The 22,010-nt window shown below is 48.8% G+C and overlaps 1 protein-coding gene across 16 annotated transcripts in view; it reads right to left on the reverse strand.

Moving 5' to 3' along the window:
* The window catches only part of PNPLA4 (patatin like phospholipase domain containing 4), a 116,803-nt gene extending 95,131 nt beyond the window's left edge, over positions 1 to 21,672 (reverse strand). For 5 of the 16 annotated variants that reach the window (XR_011463179.1, XM_070365587.1, XM_070365586.1 and 2 more), the window contains exons 1-4: positions 21,192 to 21,338; positions 18,706 to 18,890; positions 15,474 to 15,568; positions 13,542 to 13,677 (exon numbers count right to left, since the gene is read on the reverse strand). Coding sequence is in view for 15 of the 16 variants with exons in the window: in XM_070365587.1 (XP_070221688.1) it covers positions 13,542 to 13,677; positions 15,474 to 15,568; positions 18,706 to 18,890; positions 21,192 to 21,228 (453 nt within the window). In the remaining variant the exon portion in view is untranslated. Of the gene's footprint in view, positions 1 to 13,541; positions 13,678 to 15,473; positions 15,569 to 18,705; positions 18,891 to 19,099; positions 19,221 to 20,298; positions 21,095 to 21,191; positions 21,339 to 21,540 lie in introns of those variants that run through there. The other 11 variants (XM_070365579.1, XM_070365578.1, XM_070365581.1 and 8 more) reach the window with 11 other exon arrangements.
* Positions 21,673 to 22,010: the final 338 nt, after the last annotated feature.

Here is a 22,010-nt window from a genome sequence, read left to right on the forward strand (position 1 = left end):
TAAGGTGTCGAGCGCAAAGCATGGACCCGAGGTATGATGACAGCCCTGCACGAGAGGTCTCAGCCTTCTAAGGAGGGTCAGTGCAGACCAGCCCTCACTGAGGCATTCATCTCCAACATCTCAGCTTCGGTGTGGGCATGATGGATAGGGTGCCACGCCTGCCGCTACCCGCACCCTTCCCAGAAAGGTGCAAGCCGGGGTGAGCAGCCTCTCTGGTGGTTTGCAGAAGATCACAGCCATCAGTGGGGCCGATAGGATGGAAATCAAGCAAGCTCAGGCCCAACCTTGTCAGCCCCGTAGTCGCCCTGACCAGGTTTCAGCACAAGACTGGACACAGTTCTGGTCACTGCCTTCACCCTAATTCATCAGTTCTCCACTCCTTTTAAAAAACATAATTACAGTGGCTTCCCTGGTGGCTCAGTGGTAAAGAATGTGCCTGCCAATGCAAGAGACATGGGTTTGATCCCTGGGTCGGGAAGATCCCCTGGAGGACGGCAATGGCAACCCACTCCAGTATTCTTGCCTGGAGAATCTGCATGGACACAGGAGCCTGGCGGGCTACAGTCTGTGGGGTCGAAGAAAGTCGGACACAACTGAGTGACTTAACACTTTCTAGCCGGTGCTCTGGGACCACCCAGCAGGACAGGGTGGTGAGGGAAATGGAAGGGGAATTCAGGACGTGGTGTGGTGGGGGAACACATGTATACTTTTGACTGATTCATGTGGATGTATGCAAAAACCATCCCTAGACTGTAAACTCATCCTCCATAGGCTCTCAAAGAGTCAGAAAAGACTGAGCAACTTCACTTTCAGTTATTCTCCAATTAAAATTAATTAAAAAAAAAAGCTGTGAAAAAAATTATAAAGTACAATGGATACAGTGCTGGGGGGAAAAAAATTATTACAGGACTTCCCTGGTGGCCAGTGGTTAAGAATCCACCTGCCAGTGCTGGGGACACGGGCTCGATTCCTGGTCAGGAAAGTAAGGTGCCACAGGCCACAAGGCACCTGGGCTTGCTGACTACAGTCACTGAGCTTGTGCTCTGCAACGAGAAGCCCCTGCCAGAAGCCTGAGTACTCCAACTCGAGTAGCCCTTGCTGACCTCGACTTGAGAAAGACCGCGCACAGCAGCGCAGAACTAGTGTGGCCATGAATACATAAACAAAGCAACACAGAAAACAATCACAGACCCTAGGTGTGCTCCGCAAGCGCAGTGCGGCTCTTTAACGAAGCTGCCAGCAAAAGGCAAGGCTGAACTAAAGCAATGACGGAAGCAATCTGTGTCTGGCACACGTCTTGGAAATGACAGGACTTAGAGGCCTTTAATTTGGGTTTCCCTCCTAGCTCAGTTAGTGAAGAATCTGCCTAACAGTGCGGGAGACCTGGGTTCGATCCCTTGGTCAGGAAGACCCCCTCGAGGAGGAAATGGCAACCCACTCCAGTATTCTTGCCTGGAGAATCCCATGTATGCAGGAGCCTGAAGTCAGAAATTACTGAGTGACTTCACTTTCACTTATCCTCCAATTAAAGTTAATTAAAAAAAAATACGAAGCTGTGAAAAAAATAATAAAGTACACTGGATACAGTGGTGGGGGAAAAAATTATTACAGACTTTCCCTGGTGGTCCAGTGGTTAAGAATCCACCTGCCAACATGGACACCCGTGGCTGATTCATGTGAGTGTATGGCAAAAACCAGCACAATATTGTAATTAGCCTCCAATTAAAAAAAACAAAAAGAATCCACCTGCCAATGCAGGAGACACATTTTTTACTGTCCATGGGGTTGTAACAGTCAGACACGACTTAGCGACTAAACCACCGCCACAGGGGCCTTTAAACAACCAAAGACACTCTATAACTCTAGTCACTTATTCCACTGTGTGTGCGCTGCTCGGTGGTGTCTGACTCTTTTCGACCCCATGGACTGTAGCCCATCAGGCTCCTCGGTCCGTGGGATTCTCCAGGCAAGAATCCTGGAGTGGATTGCCATTTCCTCTTCCAGGGGATCTTCCTGACCCAGGGATCGAACCCCTAACTTCACTATAACAGCTCATTTCACTATGCTATGCAGACATGTGGCTTGCAAAAACAAAGAAAAAAAAAAAAAAACCGCTACCTTTAGAAGCTGAACTATGTGGGTTCCCCCATCCCTCATGACAAGATATAAAGTAAAGTTCACAAGTTAATGCCTGGATCTCTTTTGGAGGTATTGAGATGAAAAATGCTATCCAATTACTTTGTCACAGATAGAAACAGTTAAGAATCCTCTGAGCGGGTTTGAAGAGTGCAGTGAACTGGAAAATACCCATCATTTTCCCCCAAAATCAATGTATTTGTTCTGTCACAGTTTATTCAGGCTAGTGATTTGTGTATCAAACTGTGGTTAGTAGGGAAATTGGCTTTCGACAGACAGGAACTAAGCAGCTTTTCTTACTGCTGCAAGTAAATAGGATTTTCTAAGGAGGGAGATGGTTAATGAGATATGAAACACTACGGCTAAACAGGCTCCTCTACTGTCTTAACCTCACCGGTGTCCCCGTGAAATTTTTCTTAATAAGTCTCGATATGTCTAGGGCCGAGGGTGGGGTCTCAAGCGGGGGTGTCTGAGCCCTCCGAGGATATTTAGCCACGTCCTGGGGATGCTCTTTGGTTGAAAGCACTGCTACAGAAGGCAGGAACCTAGTGCTCCTTCCCCGTCACTTCGTCCAGCACTGTAAGAATTAACACGTGTGTCGGGACCTCCCTGCTGGTCCAGTGGCTGAGACCCTTGCGCTCCCAGTACAGGCAGCCCTGGATCCATCCCTGGTCAGGGAACTAGACACCACATACTGCGGCTTACTGTTCATAGGTCTCAACTAAAGAGCTTACGTGTTGTAGCCAAAAGCAAAGATCCCGTGTGCCATAAGTAAGACCCGATACAGCCAAAAAAAAAAGGGAAAGAATTAGATGTATGTTAAACCGCTAATGTGGCTTTTGTTTCCCTGAGCTTCCCTGGTAGCTCAGTGGTAAAGAATCCAGTTGCCATGTAAGGAGACACAGGAGACTTGGGTGCAATCCCTGGGTGGGAAGATCCTCTGGAAGAGGGCATGGCAACCCACTCCAGGATTCTTGCTGGCGTATTTCCCACAGACAGAGGAGCCTGGTGGGCTAGTCCTTGGGATCGCACACAGTTGAACACGACTGAGTGAATGAGCACAAACACACACGCTCAAAGTACACCACGGTAAGAAAAAAAGTTAGTGACTTCCTTTACAACTGTATAAACCACGGCCAAGTGCGTATTCCACAGACGTTAGGACTAGCTCTTCTCATGTTTCATTGCACAGAAAAGAGGCGTTTAGAAAATGATGTAGCCTGGCCTCCTTGGAGAATAAATTCTCAACAAGTCTCATTTATGCCTAAAGTTGACTGTGGCGTTTAATGAGAATCTGGCTGTTTATTCAGAGCCTGCTGGCGTAGTTGAAATTCAAAGACAGCCTCAAATTTATCCTCCCCAGTCTTTCCAAGATAATGACCAATCTTAAATTCAGTCCTTATTTCACCTTCAAAAGGCTAAACGTGAGCTGTCCCTGAAAAAAAACACTCACACTGTGTGCAGGGAGATTGAGGACATCGTAGTGATGGAGACGGGGTTCTTCTTCCCGAAAGGGACACCATTCTGCATGGACGCCCTCCTGGCTGTGTGTGTATCAGAGAGCATCCGTGGATGTCGAAAGATCATCTCAGAGCATACACACAGTGGGTGAGCTTTAAACATGGATTCAATGATTTGTACTAATTTAGACAGATGCCAAAGCTCTATCCCTCTGCTGTTGCTGTTGTTTAGCTGCTGAGTCATGTCCAACTCTCTCTGACCCCTATGGACGGTAGGTAGCCTGCCAGGCTCCTCTGTCCATGGGATTCTCCAGGCAGGAATACTGCAGTGGCTTGCCATTTACTCCTCCAGGGGGATCTTCCCAACTTAGGGATCAAACCCTCCTCTCCTGTGTGTCTTGTAAATGGCAGATTCTTTACCAGCTGAACCACCAGGGAAGCCCCAGCCCTCTGTGGTATGGTTAATTTCAAAATCATTTCTGCTCAGCTGTGGGGGTGATACATGACTTTTAAAAAATTTTTTCTTTTACTGAGATACAGCTGATTTACTATGCTTTTTTTGTTTGTTTGTTTTGAGTATAATTGCTTTGCATGGCTGTGTTAGTGTCTGCTGTACAAAAGCCGGTGAGTCAGCCATATGTATACATATAACCTCCCCTCTTGAGCCTCCCTCCCAGCTCCCCACCTCATCCCTTTAGGTCATCACAGAGCACAGAGCTGAGCTCCCTGTGCTGGGAAACCATAAACAAGACGAAAAGAAAACCCTCTGAATGGGAGAAAATATTTGCAAACAAAGTAACTGACAAAGGAGGAATTTCCAAAATGTACAAGCAGCTCACACAGCTCAATAAAAGAAAAGAAAAAAAAAAAAACCAAAATGCTTGGAAGACCTAAACAGACACTTCTCCAAAAAAATAAAGATATATGGATGGCCAAAAAACACATGACTTGGTTTTTAAAAAAAGGATTTACTTCTCTACGTATCCTTTGCTGAAGACTAATATTACACTACGTTTGGATTTCCTGATTGTATGCTTCCTTTTGAAGAAAAATAGCCCAGAATAAAACCTGGAGCGTAAAAGGCATGAAGTGAACACATTCAGACATTTGGGGGACACTACGCAAAGGGGCCCACAGATGAACTCCAAGGACCCATGATGGCAGATCAAATCAATCTTGAGGGAGATCAACCCTGAATATTAACTGAAAGGAACTTTGCTGAAGCTCAAGTATTTTGGTCATCTGATGTGAACAGACGACTCATTGGAAAAGTCCCTGATGCTGGGAAAGGTTGACAGCAGAAGGAGAAGAGGGCATCGGAGAATGAGATGGTTGGACGGCATCCCCAATGCAATGGACATGAACAAGTGCAAAGTCCAGGAGACGGTGATGGACGGGGAGCCCTGGCGTGCTGCAGTCCATGGGGTCACCAGGAGTCGGACACGGCTGGGTGACTGATCAAGCAAACAGAGAGCCCGTGACAAGTGTTCGCCTCTGTGCCTGGGTCCCCCAGGGTTTCCCTAGCGGCTGAGGTGGTAAAGCATCTGCCTGCAACACAGGAGACCCGGGTTCAATTCCTGGTTTAGGAAGATCCACTGGAGAAGGGCATGGCAACTCACTCCAGTATTCCTGCCTGGAGAATCCCATGGACAGAGGAGCCTGGCAGGCTACAGTCCATGGGGGTGGGGGTCACAAAAGAGTCGGACCTGACTGAACACAAGTGGGTCTCCTGGTAGGGTCTCCCCAGGGCTGGGGTCGTGGGGTGGGATGGGGGTCAGCTGCACCCCCTGGCTCTGCAGGGCACTGCCTTCATGGGAGCGCCTCCTCTGCTGTGCCCTGTGTTGGCGAGGGCCTGGCACTCTCAGACCTCTGATGCTAAGAGCCACCAATGCTGTCTGAAAGGCCTTCTCCCGTGCTCTGGGACCACAGGGCCTGGCTTCCGTCTAGATGGCCGAACTCGCCTGACCCCGTCATCACAAGGTTACCCGGTCAGACAGCCACACCCTTCCTGTTGCATCCTAAATAGGCAGTCTCCTTCTTTCCAGGACGTCCAGGCTGAAAACGTTCCAAACCTTTAAGTCCTCCTCCAGGTTTTGCGGAACAATTCCATCTTGAAGTCTCTTCCCTCTTCCTGTCTCTCACTCTAAGTAGCCAAGAGAAACCAGGTTGCTCCTTCCACGCTGTGCTTGGAAACTGCCCCCAAACATACAACATGAGCACCAGCGAGCTGTAGCATCCACAGAACACGGGAGGACACACACATAATTCTTCTTGGTCAGCTCATGACAAGGATGACCTTTCCTCCGCCGTCTGCTTAAGATTTCTGGGTTTCCAGGGACTCTGCTGGAAGGCCAGTGGTTAAGGGCCCGCCTTGCAATGCCAGGGACGTGGGTTCAATCCTTGGTAGGGGAATTAGGATCCTGTTCGCTAAGGTAGGCGCTGAGACTGCTGAGACCATGTGCTCCGGACCAGTCACAGCACAACTAGGGAGCCCGTAGACTGCAAAGAAACATCTCACGTGATGCAACGCAAAGTTTCCAAGGGCCGCAACTAAGATCAGACGCAGTCCAATAAAGTAATTAACAACAACAACAAAACTTTGCTTCCGACTGCGACCTCATTCATATGGCCTGCACTCTCCAGGTTTCTCTAAGAAGACGGAGGCGGAGGCTCTCTCCCCGGTTTCCTGTTTTCTTTCCGAGTCCTCACCGGAACTCCCTGCGGCAGTGCAGGCTTTTGCTAACCTGAGCCTCTAAACTCACTGAGCCTCTTCCTGGTCATGAACTCAGTTACAGAGCCACGTCCGGTATTTGTTATAGAGGTTTCTCGCCTCTCAATGCCAGTCCCCCGTTCTAGTCTGTTCAGGTTGCTACAACAAAATCCCACAGACTGGGAGGCTTAGGAACCGAAGTTTACCTGGCACAGTTGTAGAATCTCGGCAGTACGAGCCTCCGTGTCTACTGGGAACCCACTTCTACATCCTCACCTGCTGCAAGCGGTGAGGGGCGCTCTCGGGGTCTCTTTCGTAAGTGCACTCATCCCATTCATGTCAGCTCCATCCTCATGACCTCAGCACTTCCCAAAGACCCTCCACCTCCAGACACCATCATAACGGGGGTTAAGACTTCGACACGGGAATTTGGGAGGGATACATTCAGAGCACGGCAGTAAGTTCCATTGCCAGGGACATACGATGCCAAATGCTATGGAAATCCAATCTCAGATAAAATGAGTCTTTGGACCACATAACTTTCAAAGGAGGTTCTGAGAGGAGTTTCTCTGCTGGTCCAGTGGCTAACACACTATGCTCCCAATGCAGGGGGCCCAGGTTCGATCCCTGGTCAGGGAACTGGATGCCACACGCTGCAACTAAAGATCCCTGGTGCCCCAACTAAAACCCAACGCGGTCAGGTGTTTTTTTTTTTAAGAGGTTCTTAGAAAAGAATCAACTACCATTGCCGCTCAGATGAAAGAATATCTCCACGCCACCAAAAATGAAGCTAATATAGTTTAAGTGTGAATCATCACACAAAAGCACGTGGGTGAATGTGCACCGGGCCAGTGGTGAGAGGTGTTAAAATCAGATGCCTAAAGGCAGCAAAACCCAGTAGTAATCATCCATTTCTCAAGACTTTATAGATGTAGGTGAGCCACCCAGGTGTCACTAGTGGTAAAGAGCTCACCTGCCAGTGCAGGAGACATGAGAGACGCAGGTTCAATCCCTGGGTTGGGAAGATCCCCTGGAGGAGGAAATGGCAACCCACTGCAGGATTCTTGCCTGGAGAATCCCATGGAGGGAGGAGCCTGGAGGGCTACAGTCCATGGGGTCGCAAAGAGTTGGACTCGACTGATGCAACTCAGCACGCATGTGACCACTGTGCTCATGAACAAAGATAGGAGTACAAGAACGTTTAGGAAAGGGTAAATTCTATCCAGTCAGCGGAATAAAATAAAAGCTGGGGCTTTAATTTCATGACAGACTCACACAGGAGTGCAAAGCAGTGATGTGTGTGGCTTATCCTATTTATTCATTATTTACTAAACATTAACTGTAATTACGGAGAAGGCAATGGCAGCCCACTCCAGTACTCTTGCCTGGAAAATCAAGTGGACGGAGGAGCCTGGTAGGCTGCAGTCCATGAGTCGGACACAACTGAGCAACTTCACTTTCCCTTTTCACTTTCATGCACTGGAGAAGGAAATGGCAACCCACTTCAGTGTTCTTGCCTGGAGAATCCCAGGGACGGGCAGCCTGGTGGGCTGCCGTCTATGGGGTTGCACAGAGTCGGACACGACTGAAGCGACTTAGCAGCAGCATCGGCAACTGTAATTAGGGCTGCCCTCGTGGCTCAGCTGGTGAAGAATCCGCCTGCAATGCGGGAGACCTGGGTTCGATCCCTGGGTTGGGAAGATCCCCTGGAGAAGGGAAAGGCTCCCCACTCCAGTATCCTGGCCTGGAGAATTCCATGGGCCACACAACTGAGTGACCTTCACATTCACGTTTTGCTTTAGATTAAAAAAAAAAGGAAAGAACAACTATCTCAGACAGTGGTTCCCACTTGCCTCATTCATCAGAACACAGCACGTCACCACCCACAGGGGGAGGGTTTATTTTCCCGTCGTCATGCTTTTTTCTTCTTCCCTCCTGTACGCTTGACCAATCTTGCTCTTTGAACTACGTGCTCATGCGTATTCCAGGCGTCTATTTCATGCATTATTATTGCCACCATCTGCTGTCAAGGAACTAGCCACCTGTTTTTAGTTTCTGCAAAATATTAGACCATTCTACTCAACTCTTAAAATGTGTCTCGTATAACCTAGGATACATGTTAATTATTCTATTATTTTCCTTACAAGGTATTACGCAGTTGTGTCAACTGTTTCTCTTCTGTTCAATGAACTCAAGTAATTACACTAGTTCTCTGAGCAATTATTATCCAAAACAAAGCAAATCAGAAAAAAAAAAAAAAAATCCTGTTTACGTGCTGCCACAGTTCACTATCCTGGAGAAGGAAATGGCAAACCCACTCCAGCATCTTGCCTTGGGAAGTCGCACGGACAGAGGAGTCTGGCGGGCTACAGTCCGTGGGGTCGCAGAGAGTGGGACACGACTGAGCGACTAAACCACCACCATGGTTCAGTGCTGCTGCTAAGTCACTTCAGTCGTGTCCGACTCTTTGCGACCCCATAGACGGCAACCCACCAGGCTCCCCCATCCCTGGGATTCTCCAGGCAAGAACACTGGAGTGGGGTGCCATTTCCTTCTCCAATGCATGGAACTGAAAAGTGAAAGTGAAGTTGCTCAGTCGTGTCCGACACTCAGCGACCCCATGGCCTGCAGCCCACCAGGCTCCTCTGTCCGTGGGATTTTCCTGGCAAGTGTACTGCTGCTTTAACAATGTACTGCAAACCGAGAGTCTAAAAACAAGACAAACGGACGATCCTAGGGTACGGAGATCGGGACCCAAAATGGGCTGGATCCACCTGAGACAAAGAATTAAGGTGATGGCAGGGCCTTCCTTCCCGGGGGCTCCTGGGGAGACCGGATTTCCTGCTCATGTAGATCTCGGTAAAGTGCGCGGTTCCAGCAGCTGTAGGACTGTGGTCCCTCAGCGTCACTGGCTGCTCCAAGAGGTGCACACCCTCTGTGACCTCCTTATGCAAAGTCTCCTGCATCTCAGAGTCTGCAAGCGTCTCTTATTTCTAAACGCACTCAGGCTTAGCTGGGGTCCGCCCACCTAGCCCAGCACCATCTCCCCCTCCCCACTGAGATCGTCACGTTCATCCTGTCTACACGATCCCGTCTGCCAAGTGAGATGCCTGGTTCGCAGGTCCTGGGGAGTACAGTGTGCACATTTTAGTGGCAGGGGTGGGGGAAACGTTAGTCACACCCCCACACGAAAGGAATTAAGAGGGTGATTTTATCGAGCACTGGTGGAGTGGGAGTGTGGCGACCAAGCAGGATGTTAGACACCTGGGCCGCTGTGGGGCCTCTAAACCAGGTCCTTTATTTTGTCCAGATCACTCAATGTGAAGGATGCAGCTTTTTCGTGCTTTTAGTAGGTGCCACCTCAGTTCATTGATTTATTAATTCATATTCATTCATGGAACACAAATTGATGGAGCTGGCATAGTGTGAGGGCTGGGGACTCAGTAGGGGACAGAAGACAGCAGTCCCTGACGCTCCGTGGGGCTTACACTCTAGTGAGGGAAGACAGACAAAAACTAAGTTAGACAGAGCAGTAAAAATGTGTGCTGAACAGCGGTCAGTGAGTCATGGTGGGATACAGAAAATATCCAAACCACCCGACCTGCCTCCTGAGAAAGCTGTGTGCAGGTCAGGAAGCAACAGTGAGAACTGGACATGGAACAACAGACTGGTTCCAAATAGGAAAAGGAGTTCGTCAAGGCTGTATGTTGTCACCCTGTTTATTTAACTTATATGCAGAGTACATCATGAGAAATGCTGGACTGGAAGAAACACAAGCTGGAATCAAGATTGCCGGGAAAAATATCAATAACCGCAGATATGCAGATGACACCACCCTTATGGCAGAAAGTGAAGAGGAACTCAAAAGCCTCTTGATGAAAGTGAAAGAGGAGAGTGAAAGAGTTCGCTTAAAGCTCAACATTCAGAAAATGAAGATCATGGCATCTGGTCCCATCACTTCATGGCAAATAGATGAGGAAACAATGAAAACAGTGACAGACTTTATTTTTTGCGGGGGGGGGGTGCAAAATCACTGCAGATGGTGATTGCAGCCACGAAATTAAAACATGCTTATTCCTTGGAAGGAAAGTCATGACCAACCTAGACAGCGTATTAAAAAGCAGAGACATTACTTTGCCAACAAATGTCCATCTAATCAAGGCTATGGTTTTTCCAGTGGTCATGTATGGATGTGAGAGTTGGACCATAAAGCAAGCTGAGAGCCAAAGTATTGATGCTTTTGAACTGTGGTGTTGCAGAAGACTCTTGAGAGTCCCTTGGACTGCAAGGAGATCCAACCAGTCCATCCTAAAGGAGATCAGTCCTGGGTGTTCATTGGAAGGACTGATGCTGAAGCTGAAACTCCAATCCTTTGGCCACCTGATGTGAAGAGCTGACTCACTGGAAAAGACCCTGATGCTGGGAAAGACTGAAGGTAGGAGAAGGGGACAACAGAGGATGAGATGGTTGGATGGCATCACTGACTTGATGCAATGAGTCTGAGTGAGCTCCGGGAGTTGGTGATGGACAGGGAGGCCTGGCGTGCTGCAGTCCATGGGGTCATGGAGAGTCAGACACGACTGGGCAACTGAACCTAACTGAACTGGTAGAAAATATCAAGGGTTGTGTAGATAGAGTAGCCAGGCACAGACTCAATATAAAGGTAGAAACTATGAGCAGAATTCCTTATATATACATATATACACACACAGGTATGTGTGTGGGTGTGTATATATATATGTATATTGGTGGCCCCACAGCACAGCATGTGGTACTTCAGTCCCCCACCCAGGGATGGCGCCCGCTGCAGTGGAAACATGGAGTCTTAACTGCTGGGCCACCAGGGAAGTCCCTCCCCTCCTGTTTTATGATGAGATGACAGTCCTTTGTTCACAATCTTGTACAAGAAGAGGTGTTCTGACCCACTGCCAGCCTGATGTCTCTGTGTTGGTGTTGACGATCTGTGACAACTCAGGCATGGATTTATCGGCTTCCCTCTTTCTAGTCTTTAAGTCTACACAAGCTTAACAATTACATTATAGAAAAATATTTTCTTAAGAGAGATTGAATATCAGTGTATGAGTGAGACAAGAATAATTGGTACATGGAGTGAAGATATTATAATCTCTTAAATCGCAGAGTAATTTCACTTGTCAGCTCAACACTTCATTAGGTATTTCAAATCATATCATTCAAATGTAAAATTCAAACAGGGAGATTCGATAGTTAAAAGAAAACAACAATGCATTTATCATTAATTCAGGTGAAACTTTTAGCTCTCACGCTCAATCCATCACCTGCTGCTGTCTGCACACACATGTTCTCTATCACCCGAGGCTTGCTATGTTTCCCACAGAAAGATAAAGTGTGAGTCCCCCAGTCGTGTCCGACTGTTTGGAGACCCCATGGACTGCAGCCCACCAGGGTCTTCTGCCCGTGGGGACTCTCCACTGGAGAATACTGGAGTGGGTAGCCATGCCCTTCTTGAGGGGATCTACCTGACCCAGGGATCAAAGCCAAGTCTCCCGCATTGCAGGCAGATTCTTTACCATCTGTACCGTGAGGGAAGCCCCACAACACCCACAGAAGGAAAATAAAACTTGGCTGGCATTTCTAAGAGCCGTGCATCCTTGCACATTAGTCGCTCAGTCGTTCCGACTCTGCAAACCCATGGATTGTAGCCTGCCAGGCTCCTCTGTCCATGGGATCCTCCAGGCAAGAACACTAGAGAGGGTTGCCATTTCCTTCTCCAGGGGGTTTTCTCAACCTAGGGATTGAACCCAGGTCTCCTGCATGGCAGGTGGATTCTTTACCAACTGAGCCGTCTGAGTTACTAGGGAAGCCCTAGTGTGTCCTTGACAATTTAAAATATTTCATGTACCCCCTTACCAATGCATTGCTATTTGCAAGTCAGCTGAAATAGCTCCCAGAAATCAGGAATTCTCAACCAGCTTCCACGTGTGTGTGTGGACAGAAAGGCGTCAATGCCAAACAGAAGAAACGAAAGGGAGCATTCGGTTGAAAAGGTTAAGAGACCCGGATTCCCACTGGCAATCGGTACAGCCTGGGGCGTGCCACATAAAATCTTTCTGCCCCTTTCTTCTGTTAAGAAAGCAACAGAAGAGGCGTTAATCTTGCCTGTCCTGCCTGATTTACAGAAGGCGTGTGGAAGGACTGAATACGGTAGTCCACGCACAAAGTCTTACGTGAACTGCAGAGCATTAACCTACAACAGTGTAAAGAACAGTTATTGGTACTCAAGTTCACCCACAGAGTAAATGTGGCCACACTGAACATCACGAGACAAGACACCGGGCTCGTCCACAGGCCTCTGGGAGCCGCCTGCTGTGTTGTGGCCTCAGGAACACTGAGATCCATCCATGAGACGCAGGACTGATGGAGCACCCATTATCTATGAGGCCCGAGATGCAAAGCTGGATTTAGAGCAGGGGTTCACAACCTCCGGGGTCTAATGCCTGAGAACCTGAGGCAGAACTGATGCAATAATAATAGAAATAAAGTGGGCAATAAATGTGATGTGCTTGAATCATCCCCGAAACATCCTCCTGCACGTTTCCCCAGTCCACGGAAAAACTGTCCTCAGTGATACGGATGAACCTACAGAACAGAAGGAGATGCACAGACTTACAGAGGACAAACTTACGGTTGGCTAAGGCGGTGGGGGTGAAGGATGGGGGATGGAGTTGCAGAGTCTGGGATGGACATGGACACACGGCTGTATTTACCATGGAGAACCCACAAGGACCTGCTGGACCACACAGGGAACTCTGCTCAGTACTCTGTAATCACCTTATGGTTCCCAAGGGGAAGGATCGGGGAAGGGATAGTCAGGGAGTTTGGGGTGGACATGGACACACTGCTGTATTTAACATGGAGAAGCAACAAGGACCTGCTGGACAGCACAGGGAACTCTACTCAGTGTCACGTGGCAGCCTGGATGGAGGGGAGTTTGGGGGAGAGAGGATGCGTGTGTATGTGTGGCTGAGTCCCTTTCCGTCCACCTGCAACTATCCCAACGTTGTTTATTAATTAGCTATACCTCAATACAAAATAAAGTCTTTAAGGGAAAAAAAAAAGAAAAAGTGTTCCATGAAGCCATCCCTGGTGCCCGGAACGCTGGGGACCGCTGACTTAAAGACCCTGCACGCTCACTGTGCTCAACACGCACACCGGGCTGGCTGGCTCCCTGCACTGTGGGGCGTGGCCACCTTTACCTTGACGAGGTCCTCCCTGGAGGGAAAGCTGGACACCAGGCAGTTCCGCCTGGTCCTGGTGTTGGTGATGGAGACGTGCAGGCGGCCATGGGCCAGCTCGTGCGCGTTGGTGGGGAGAATCGACTCCACTCCGCTCCTGGAGGAGAGAAAGGGAGTGGCCTGCAGGACTGCACCCCCTCAGGCCTGAGAGCCTTCTAGCTGCCCCCACCCGAAATCCATGAGATAGTCCAGACAGTGACAGGAACACCAGAGGCTTAGCAGCTGCAGAATCTCACACGTCCAAATCCAAAAAGATATAAAAGCGGTGGAGCAATGCCTCGCCCGTGTGTCGTGGACAGGACAAGGCAGCCAAGAGTGGTGGGAGGAGGAGGTCACCGTTTATACGGGGCATTGGGGTTAGGTAGGCTCCTTGTTTACAGCAGGGACCAGCTCATAAGTTTGCAGGTTAACGACCATCGTGGAGGACAGCCATTCCGCTTCATGAAACTGGCAGGTGGAGCCCCTCTGGCCTAAAGATGAGGAGGATCGCGGGGCAGAGACAAGCGAGGAGACGAGACTGTGTGCCTGGGTAGCCAGGACAGGTCCGGACAGGGGATGTACAGAGAGCAAGAGAACTGCCATCTTGAGCAGCCTGACTGTCCACTGCACGCTTCCCCTTTGATGACTGGCCACCTCGTGAACATCTGAGGAGTGACAATGCTGACTGAGCTTGCTACGGTTCATCCACAGCAGCCCGGTTACGCAGGCTCTGCGGTGAAACGTACTATATACACGCTCTGCTGACAATGCTGCCTGAGCTCGCTACAGCTCATCCACAGCATCCCGGTTACGCAGGCTCTGCGGTGAAACGTTACTATATACACGCTCTGCTACTCAGTCATGTCCGACTCTTTGGGACCTCATGCACTGCAGCCCGCCAGGCTCCTCTGTCCATGGGATTCCCCAGGCATGAATACTGGAGTGGGTTGCCATGCCCTTCTCCAGGGGAATCTTTCTGAATCGAACCCAAGTCTCCTGTGTGTCCTGCATTGGCAGATGGATTCTTTGCCACTGTGCCACGTGGGAATATATATATTCTCACCTGGAATCAAGATTGCTGGGAAAAATATCAATAACCTCAGATATGCAGATGATTCGACCCTTATGGCAGAAAGTGAAGAACTAAAGAGCCTCTTGATGAAAGTGAAAGAGGAGAGTTAAAAAGTTGGCTTAAAACTCTACATTCAGAAAACTAAGATCATGACATCCGGTCCCAACACTTCCTGGCAAATACATGAGGAAATAGTCACAAACTTTATTTTTGCAGGCCCCAAAATCACTGCAGATGGTGACTGCAGCCATGAAATTAAAAGACACTTGCTCCTTGGAAGAAAAGCTATGACCAATCTAGACAGCATATTAAAATGCAGAGATATTACTTTGCCAACAAAGGTCTGTTTAGTCAAAGCTATGGTTTTTCTTTCCAGTAGTCATGTTTGCATATGAGAGCTGGACTATAAAGAAAGCTGAGGACCAAATAATTGATGCTTTGGTGGTGTTGAACTGTGGTGTTGGAGAAGACTCTTGAGAGTCCTTTGGACTGCAAGGAGATCCAACCAGTCCATCCTAAAGGAAATCACTCCTGAATATTCATTGGAAGGACTGATGCTAAAGCTGAAACTCCAATTCTTTGGCCACCTGATGCAAAGAACTGACTCATTGGAAAAGACCCTGATGCTGGGAAAGATTGAAGGCAGGAGGAGAAGGGGACAATAGAGGAGATGGTTGGATGGCATCACCAACTCAACGGACATGAGTTTGAGCAAGCTCCGGGAGGTGGTGATGGACAGGGAGGCCTGGTATGCTGTGGTTCATGGGATCACAGAGTCGGACACGACTGAGCAACTGATCTGATCCGATCTGATATATATATATATATATAAAAATACGTACCTCAACCGGGCCATGAAATCATAGCCAGGTGTTAGTGCCCCAAAAGACTGCCTTCGGATTTCTTCAGCAAAATCATAGGTAAACTTGTTGCATTCCTGAAAGAGAAAATTAATAGGTGAGCCTATGTTTTGTCAGAAGAAAAGTCATTCTGGTTCCAGACCTCTGTGCCCACCACACAAGGTAATTATATAAGTGACAGTTGCTCAGTCCTGTCTGACTCTTTGTGACTCCATGGACCGTAGCCCACCAGGCTCCTCTGTCCATGGGATTCTCCAGGCACGAATACTGGAGTGGGTAGCCATGCCCTCCTTCAGGGGATCTTCCCAACCCAGGGATTGAACCCTGCATTGCAGGCAAATTGTTTACCATCTGAGCCACCAGGGAAGCCTGCCAAACGCAACACCTGGACCCTACAAAGCTAACCCCAGGTGTCGGGTGCTTCACAGGCTAGAAGCCCTTCTGGGCCTGATCCTCACCCTCCACTCCTGGTCCCCAGGCAAGCTATGTGTTCTCCCAATTACAATCTTATTTATTTATTTTTTTTATCACCTTTGGAAAACCCTTGAAGGCTGGATTCCAATGCTAACTGAGCACTTTCTTCCTACAGACCTCTCTAAGGCAACTCCTCTCGCACGACAATTCTGTGGCCTCAGAAACGTTTCAGTTGCAGCTCTGCAACAGCGCTGCCAATTAACACCAATGCCGACAACAGAGAAAGGAGTCGTGATGACTGTCGTCCGCAAAGAGCAGATCACAGTCTCTGGAGGTTAGGCTGGGGCAAAGGTGTTCAACAAAAGCCCCCCTGCTCCCTAAGTGCGGTCTCACAGGCAAGCCAATGCTGGATCCTCTATTGGCACGTGCTCATGTAAGATTGCAAGGTGGCTTAACATAAGTAAAACAGACAGCCAGTGGGAATTTGCTGTGTGACTCAGGGAACTCCAACTGGGGCTCTGTGACAACCTAGAGGGGTGGGATGGGGAGGGAGCTGGGAGGGGGTTCAAGAGGGAGGGGATATGTTATACTTATAACTCATTCATGTTGTAAAGCAAAAACTAACAGAACATTGGAAAGCAACTGTGTATTGTGCTTAGTCGCCCAGTAATGTCTGACTCTTTGCAACCCTGTGGACTGTAGCCCGCCAGGCTCCTCAGTGTGTGGGATTCTCCAGGCAAGAATACTGGAGTGGGTTGCCATGCCCTCCTCCAGGGGATCTTCCCGACCCAGGGATCACACCCAGGTCTCCCGCATGGCAGGTGGATTCTTTACCATCTGAGCCACCACGGAAGCCTGGAAAGCCACTATACTCCAAGAGAAAAAAATATCCTATGAGAAACCATAATAGAAAAGAATATTAAAAATTAATGTGTATATATATGTGTGTGTATAACTAAGTCATTTATTGCCCAACAGATATGAATAACAACTTTAAATCAGCTATACTTCACTAAAAAGAAATAAGAAAAATAGAATTTGGGATGGGACGTAGGAGTGAGTTTTAAAAAGAAGGGGATATATGTATACCTATCTGATCCACGCGGATGTATGGCAGAAACCAACACAATATTGTAATTATCCTTCAATTAAAAATAAGTAAAGGTTAAAAAAAAAAGAATGCAAGGTGGATATAATCACCACACAGGACAGATAGGAAAACTGAAGTTTGTATGGTTAAGCATCTTTCCTACCATGTCATTAAGAATGAGTGTCATAGCCAGGATTTGAACCCAGACCCATCCTTGACTTTTTTAGTTCATCCATCCAGCAAGTTACTGACACCAGACTTTGGGCTCGGCACTGGGATTCACGAGATACACAGAGCCCCTGTGTGAGGGGAGACACTGGCGGAAACCGCCCATCCTAACTCGGCCCGATAGTAACTGTTTACATGAGTTATTTTACGACAGGAGGTTCCCGGAGGAGCGTGTAACCAGCAAGCCAGCACGGAGGAGGAGTTCGGAAAGGTCAAAGGGAGGACACCACGCGTCCTTCCACCTCCCAGAATCCTTCTTGCAGGCATCCACCTTGGCTGAGCAAACAAACAGGAAGGGCCGTGACTCAGACTGATGGCCCAGAGACAACCCGGAGACTAATCCCCTCACCCTAAAACCCCAGACTTCGAGCCACGTGGCAGAGTAGTCCTCCTGGGTTCCCTCACCCTCCTGCTCTCCACCAGGGCGCCCCTTCCCAAGAAAGTCTCTTGTGTTTAAAATGTTTTGCTTCTGAACACTTAAGTGTGAACTTGAATTCATCCCTGGGCACGGAAGTGTTAATCATTATATGATGACTATGCCAAGTGGTTAAGAGAATGCATGTAATTAACAAACAGAGTATTTTCCACCCACTGAGGCCAGTTCTCAAAGTCAGAGAGAGCATCACGACCGTCTAGAAGCAGAAAATTGATTTTAAAAACACTGCTGCTGTTGTCCTTTAGTCGACTGTCTAGAAGCAGAAAACAAATCTTAAAAAACACCGTCGTTGCTGTTGTTTGGTCGCTAAGCTGTGTCTAAGTCTTTTTCGACCCCATGGACTGCAGCCCGCCATGCTCTTCTGTCCATGGGATTCTCCAGACAAGAATACTCGAGTGGGTTGCCATTTCTTTCTCCAGGGGATCTTCTGGACCCAGGGATTGAACCCGAGTCTTCTGCATGGCAGGCAGGTTTACTACTGAGCCACCACGGAGGGCTTAAAAATACAGACTACATTAAATGAAAAACTTAATGAAAGCTTATTATTCTTACTTCTAGATAAACTACTTCAAATTCAGGGCTTCTTACTATGGGAATGAAAAAGCCATTAATTACATTCCATTATCATCCCATTTAAATTACAGGGTCATGTTTTACTTTACAGGCCTGTCTGTAAGTAGAAGCAAGCTAAGACTTCATCAGCTACATATTCCAGGCCTTGAGGACAGGCCCTGTGTTCTCAAGATCAGTTAACGGAGAAATAAACCTTTGCTGGAAAGAAACAAAGCTGGAATCTTAAGACTAAAGAAATACTCATGAGCAAAATAAGGCATTTTGTTTCCTTGTCTCATTGTCACCCCCCGAATAATCTTCTTTTCCAAATGGAGAGCACAGCTCTTTAAGGGTGACGCTTTAAAAGAAATCTTAACCTTTTCTGTTTCCCAGGCAAAGGATGACTTCTATGCAGTTAACTTAATAAACAATCATCTTCCCTGTTTGTTCTTAATTTACTGATGAGCAACACAGCCTAGTTACTACTTAATTACCTCTATTTTCTGCGGCGCTGTCAGGAGAACCGAAGCAACCAAGGATCCCGCAGAAGCCCCTGCACAGGCCTTGACATCCTTCAGCAGCTTTCTGCCGTGGTTGCAGAGTGCCGATGCTGCCCCCAAGTGGTAAATGCCCAGAAACCCACACGCTGCAAAGGACAAGTTGATGTGCTTCATTCTAGCTGCGAAAGTGGGGAAACAGAACCCAGGAAATGCCTGTAAGGTGGTATAGTTTGTTCCACATGGATGCTAGTCATCATTTCTTAGAAGTGATGAGATAAATACAACTATGTATGTTTAATTATATATATATATATATATATATATACACACACACACACAAATATATGCATATGGGCTTCACAGATAGCTCAGTTGGTAAAGAATCCACCTTCAATGTGGGCTAAACCCCGGTTCGATTCCTGGGTTGGGAAGATCCCCTGGAGAAGGGATAGGCTGCTCACTCCAGTATTCTTGGGCTTCCCTTGTGGCTCAGCTGGTAAAGAATCCGTCTGCAATGCAGGAGACCTGGGTTTGATTCCTGGGTTGAGAGGATCTCCTGGAGAAGGGAAAGGCTACCCACTGCAGTATTCTGGCCTGGAGAACTCCATATAGGGGTTGCAAAGAGTATGTATATGTGTCTGCTACTGCTGCTGTTAAGTTGCTTCAGTCGTGACCGACTCTGTGCGACCCCACAGACCACAGCCCACCAGGGTCCCTGGTCCCTGGGATTCTCCAGGCAAGAACACTGGAGTGGGTTGCCATTTTCTTCTCCAATGCATGAAAGTGAAAAGTGAAAGTGAAGTCGCTCAGTCGTGTCCGACTTGAGTGACCCCATGGACTGTAGCCCACCAGGCTCCTCCGTCCATGGGACTTTCCAGGCAAGAATACTGGAGTGGGGTGCCATTGCCTTCTCTGGTATATGTGTCTACATATAATTTTCTGGTCTAAGCATATTTTCAATCAAAGTCTAACTGAACATCCAAATCTTTCAAGGAAACATTTTCTTTTCCCTCACTCACCCTGACCCAATATAATCATATTAATTAAAAAAATTAACATCAGTTTATATCTGTTCAGTACATAGACTATGCAGCCTACTTTCTAATTACTTAGCAAAAAGCAAATGGATTAATTTCAACTGGCAAGGCATTTGGCCTTTTTTCTTAACCTTTTGAAACATTTGGGGGTCTGGGTGATTGGTAACATTAGTAACATCACTACAGACTGTAGCAAACTCCAAATTAAAGACACATTTGCTCTTTGCCAAGTGGCATCAATAAATTTAAATTAGACAGCTTGGCTCCCTACCCGTTTCCCTTGTGAGCATTCCTTTGTTTTTGTCCTGCTTTTGTTTTTAAACGGATGCTCACAATTATTCCATAATGCAATACTGAATTATTCAACAATTTAATGTATTTCATAGGGAAGTTTCTCAAGACAAACTGAGACTGCGACTGCCAAGTGCAATTGAAGGCCCAAAGAAACGTCACCTGCACCATCTGATATTCGCAACAAATTTAACTGTAAAATTCCCCCCCCCCCCAAACCTCTGGGGGCACGATTTCACCATGTGTATAAAACATTCACCTTTGCAATGCTCTTCACTCCGAAGGGGAAAGGGGCATCACACCGGATTTCGGTACCTTCAGATTAGGTATTTGGCCTGGGCTTGGAATTTAGGAACTCAAGGACCTGATCCATCCTAAAAGAAATCAGTCCTGAATATTCATTGGAAGGACTGATGCTTAAGCTGAAACTCCAATGCTTTGGCCACCTGATGCCAACAATTGATGTTTTTGAACTGTGGTGTTGGAGAAGACTCTAGAGAGTCCCTTGGACTGCAAGGAGATCCCACCAGTCCATCCTAAAGGAGATCAGTCCTGGGTGTTCATTGGAAGGACTGATGTTGAAGCTGAAACTCCAATCCTTTGGCCACCTGATGCAAAGAACTGACTCATTTGAAAAGTCCCTGATGCTGGGAAAGATTGAAGGCGGGAGGAGAAGGGAACGACGGAGGATGAGATAGTTGGATGACATCACCGACTCATGGACATGAGTTTGAGCCAGCCCCGGGAGTTGGTGATGGACAGAGAGGCCTGGCGTGCTGCAGTCCATGGGGCCACAAAGAGTCAGACACGACTGAGCGACTGAACTGATCTGAAGGCCCTGATGCTTGGAGCCAGGCCTTGCGCGTTCAGTCACTGAAGCCGAGCCCCGGTTTGGGTTTAATTTCTTAAGGATGGACCGGGGAGAAGCGTTTGGGTGCTCAGCCTCCAAGGAGCCGGCCCAGCAGTCGCAAGCCCAGTGCCCAGCCTCCCACCCTCGAGGTCTGGGTGCGGCGGGAATAAGGACTCCTCCTACCCAGACCCGCTCGCCCCTCGAGACACATGGGCTGGCCAGAACGTGCGGCCCGCCCTCCGCCCTCCACCCTCCGCCCTCCGCCCTCCGCCCTCCGCCCCCCGCTCCCGGTCCCCCTCTACCAACGCAGGTCTGAGACACTTCGGCGCAGAGCAGCATTCTCCCGCCCTCAACCGGAACCGGAAGGCGGGGCTAGGCCGTCATTCAACTTGGCCCCGCCGATCAGGGCGGGACTACGCGCGCCCTGGGCCCGCCCAGGAAGGTTCCGCAGGTAGAAGGCAGGCGCCCGGTCTACGACGTCATCGCGCTGACGCCGGCGTCCACTCGGCCCCGCCTGCTCCGTTGAAAATGCCGAACCTAACATGGCGGCGCGCGCTCGGCCCGCTTCACCCTGGTGTTTCCTCTCGCGCGGGTAAGGGAGACGACATTCTGGGCTCGTACCGTCTCCGGATGGCTAGGGTCGGCCCTTACCTGTGAGTCCGCTCACCTCCGAACGACCCGCCTGTGCCTTGCACCGGAAGTGCTTGGTCCTGTGGTCGGCTGTTTCCCGGAAGTGGTTTCCCGTCTCCTTCTCCTCGAGGCGGGCTCGGCTGTCCGTGTTAGGGCGGGCCGTCCCTCGGCTTTTGCAAGCCAGCCTGTGATTTGTTCCTCAGCATCATTGGAGAGGCCGAACTACGGCTTTGGGCTGCGTTCGGTTCCTCAGGCCGCCTTAGGTTGTGTGGACAAGGGTTGTGTTAACCTTTCTGAGCTTCCCAGGTGACTTCTCTGCAAAACGGGGTGGCAAAATGCGAGCTGGCGCTAACGCGTGGAAGTTCGTGTTGCAGAGCCGGCCTGCAACGGACCAGCCTCTTGCTTTCGTCAGCGGGCACCACTGGCCCTTGTTAGACCTAAGTATGGCGGCCCGCACTCGGCTGGCATTTCCACCCAGAGTCAAAGGACCG

The sequence above is a fragment of the Bos mutus genome, chromosome X, assembly GCF_027580195.1.
Source record: "Bos mutus isolate GX-2022 chromosome X, NWIPB_WYAK_1.1, whole genome shotgun sequence".
In the NCBI taxonomy this organism is placed as follows: Eukaryota; Metazoa; Chordata; class Mammalia; order Artiodactyla; family Bovidae; genus Bos; species Bos mutus.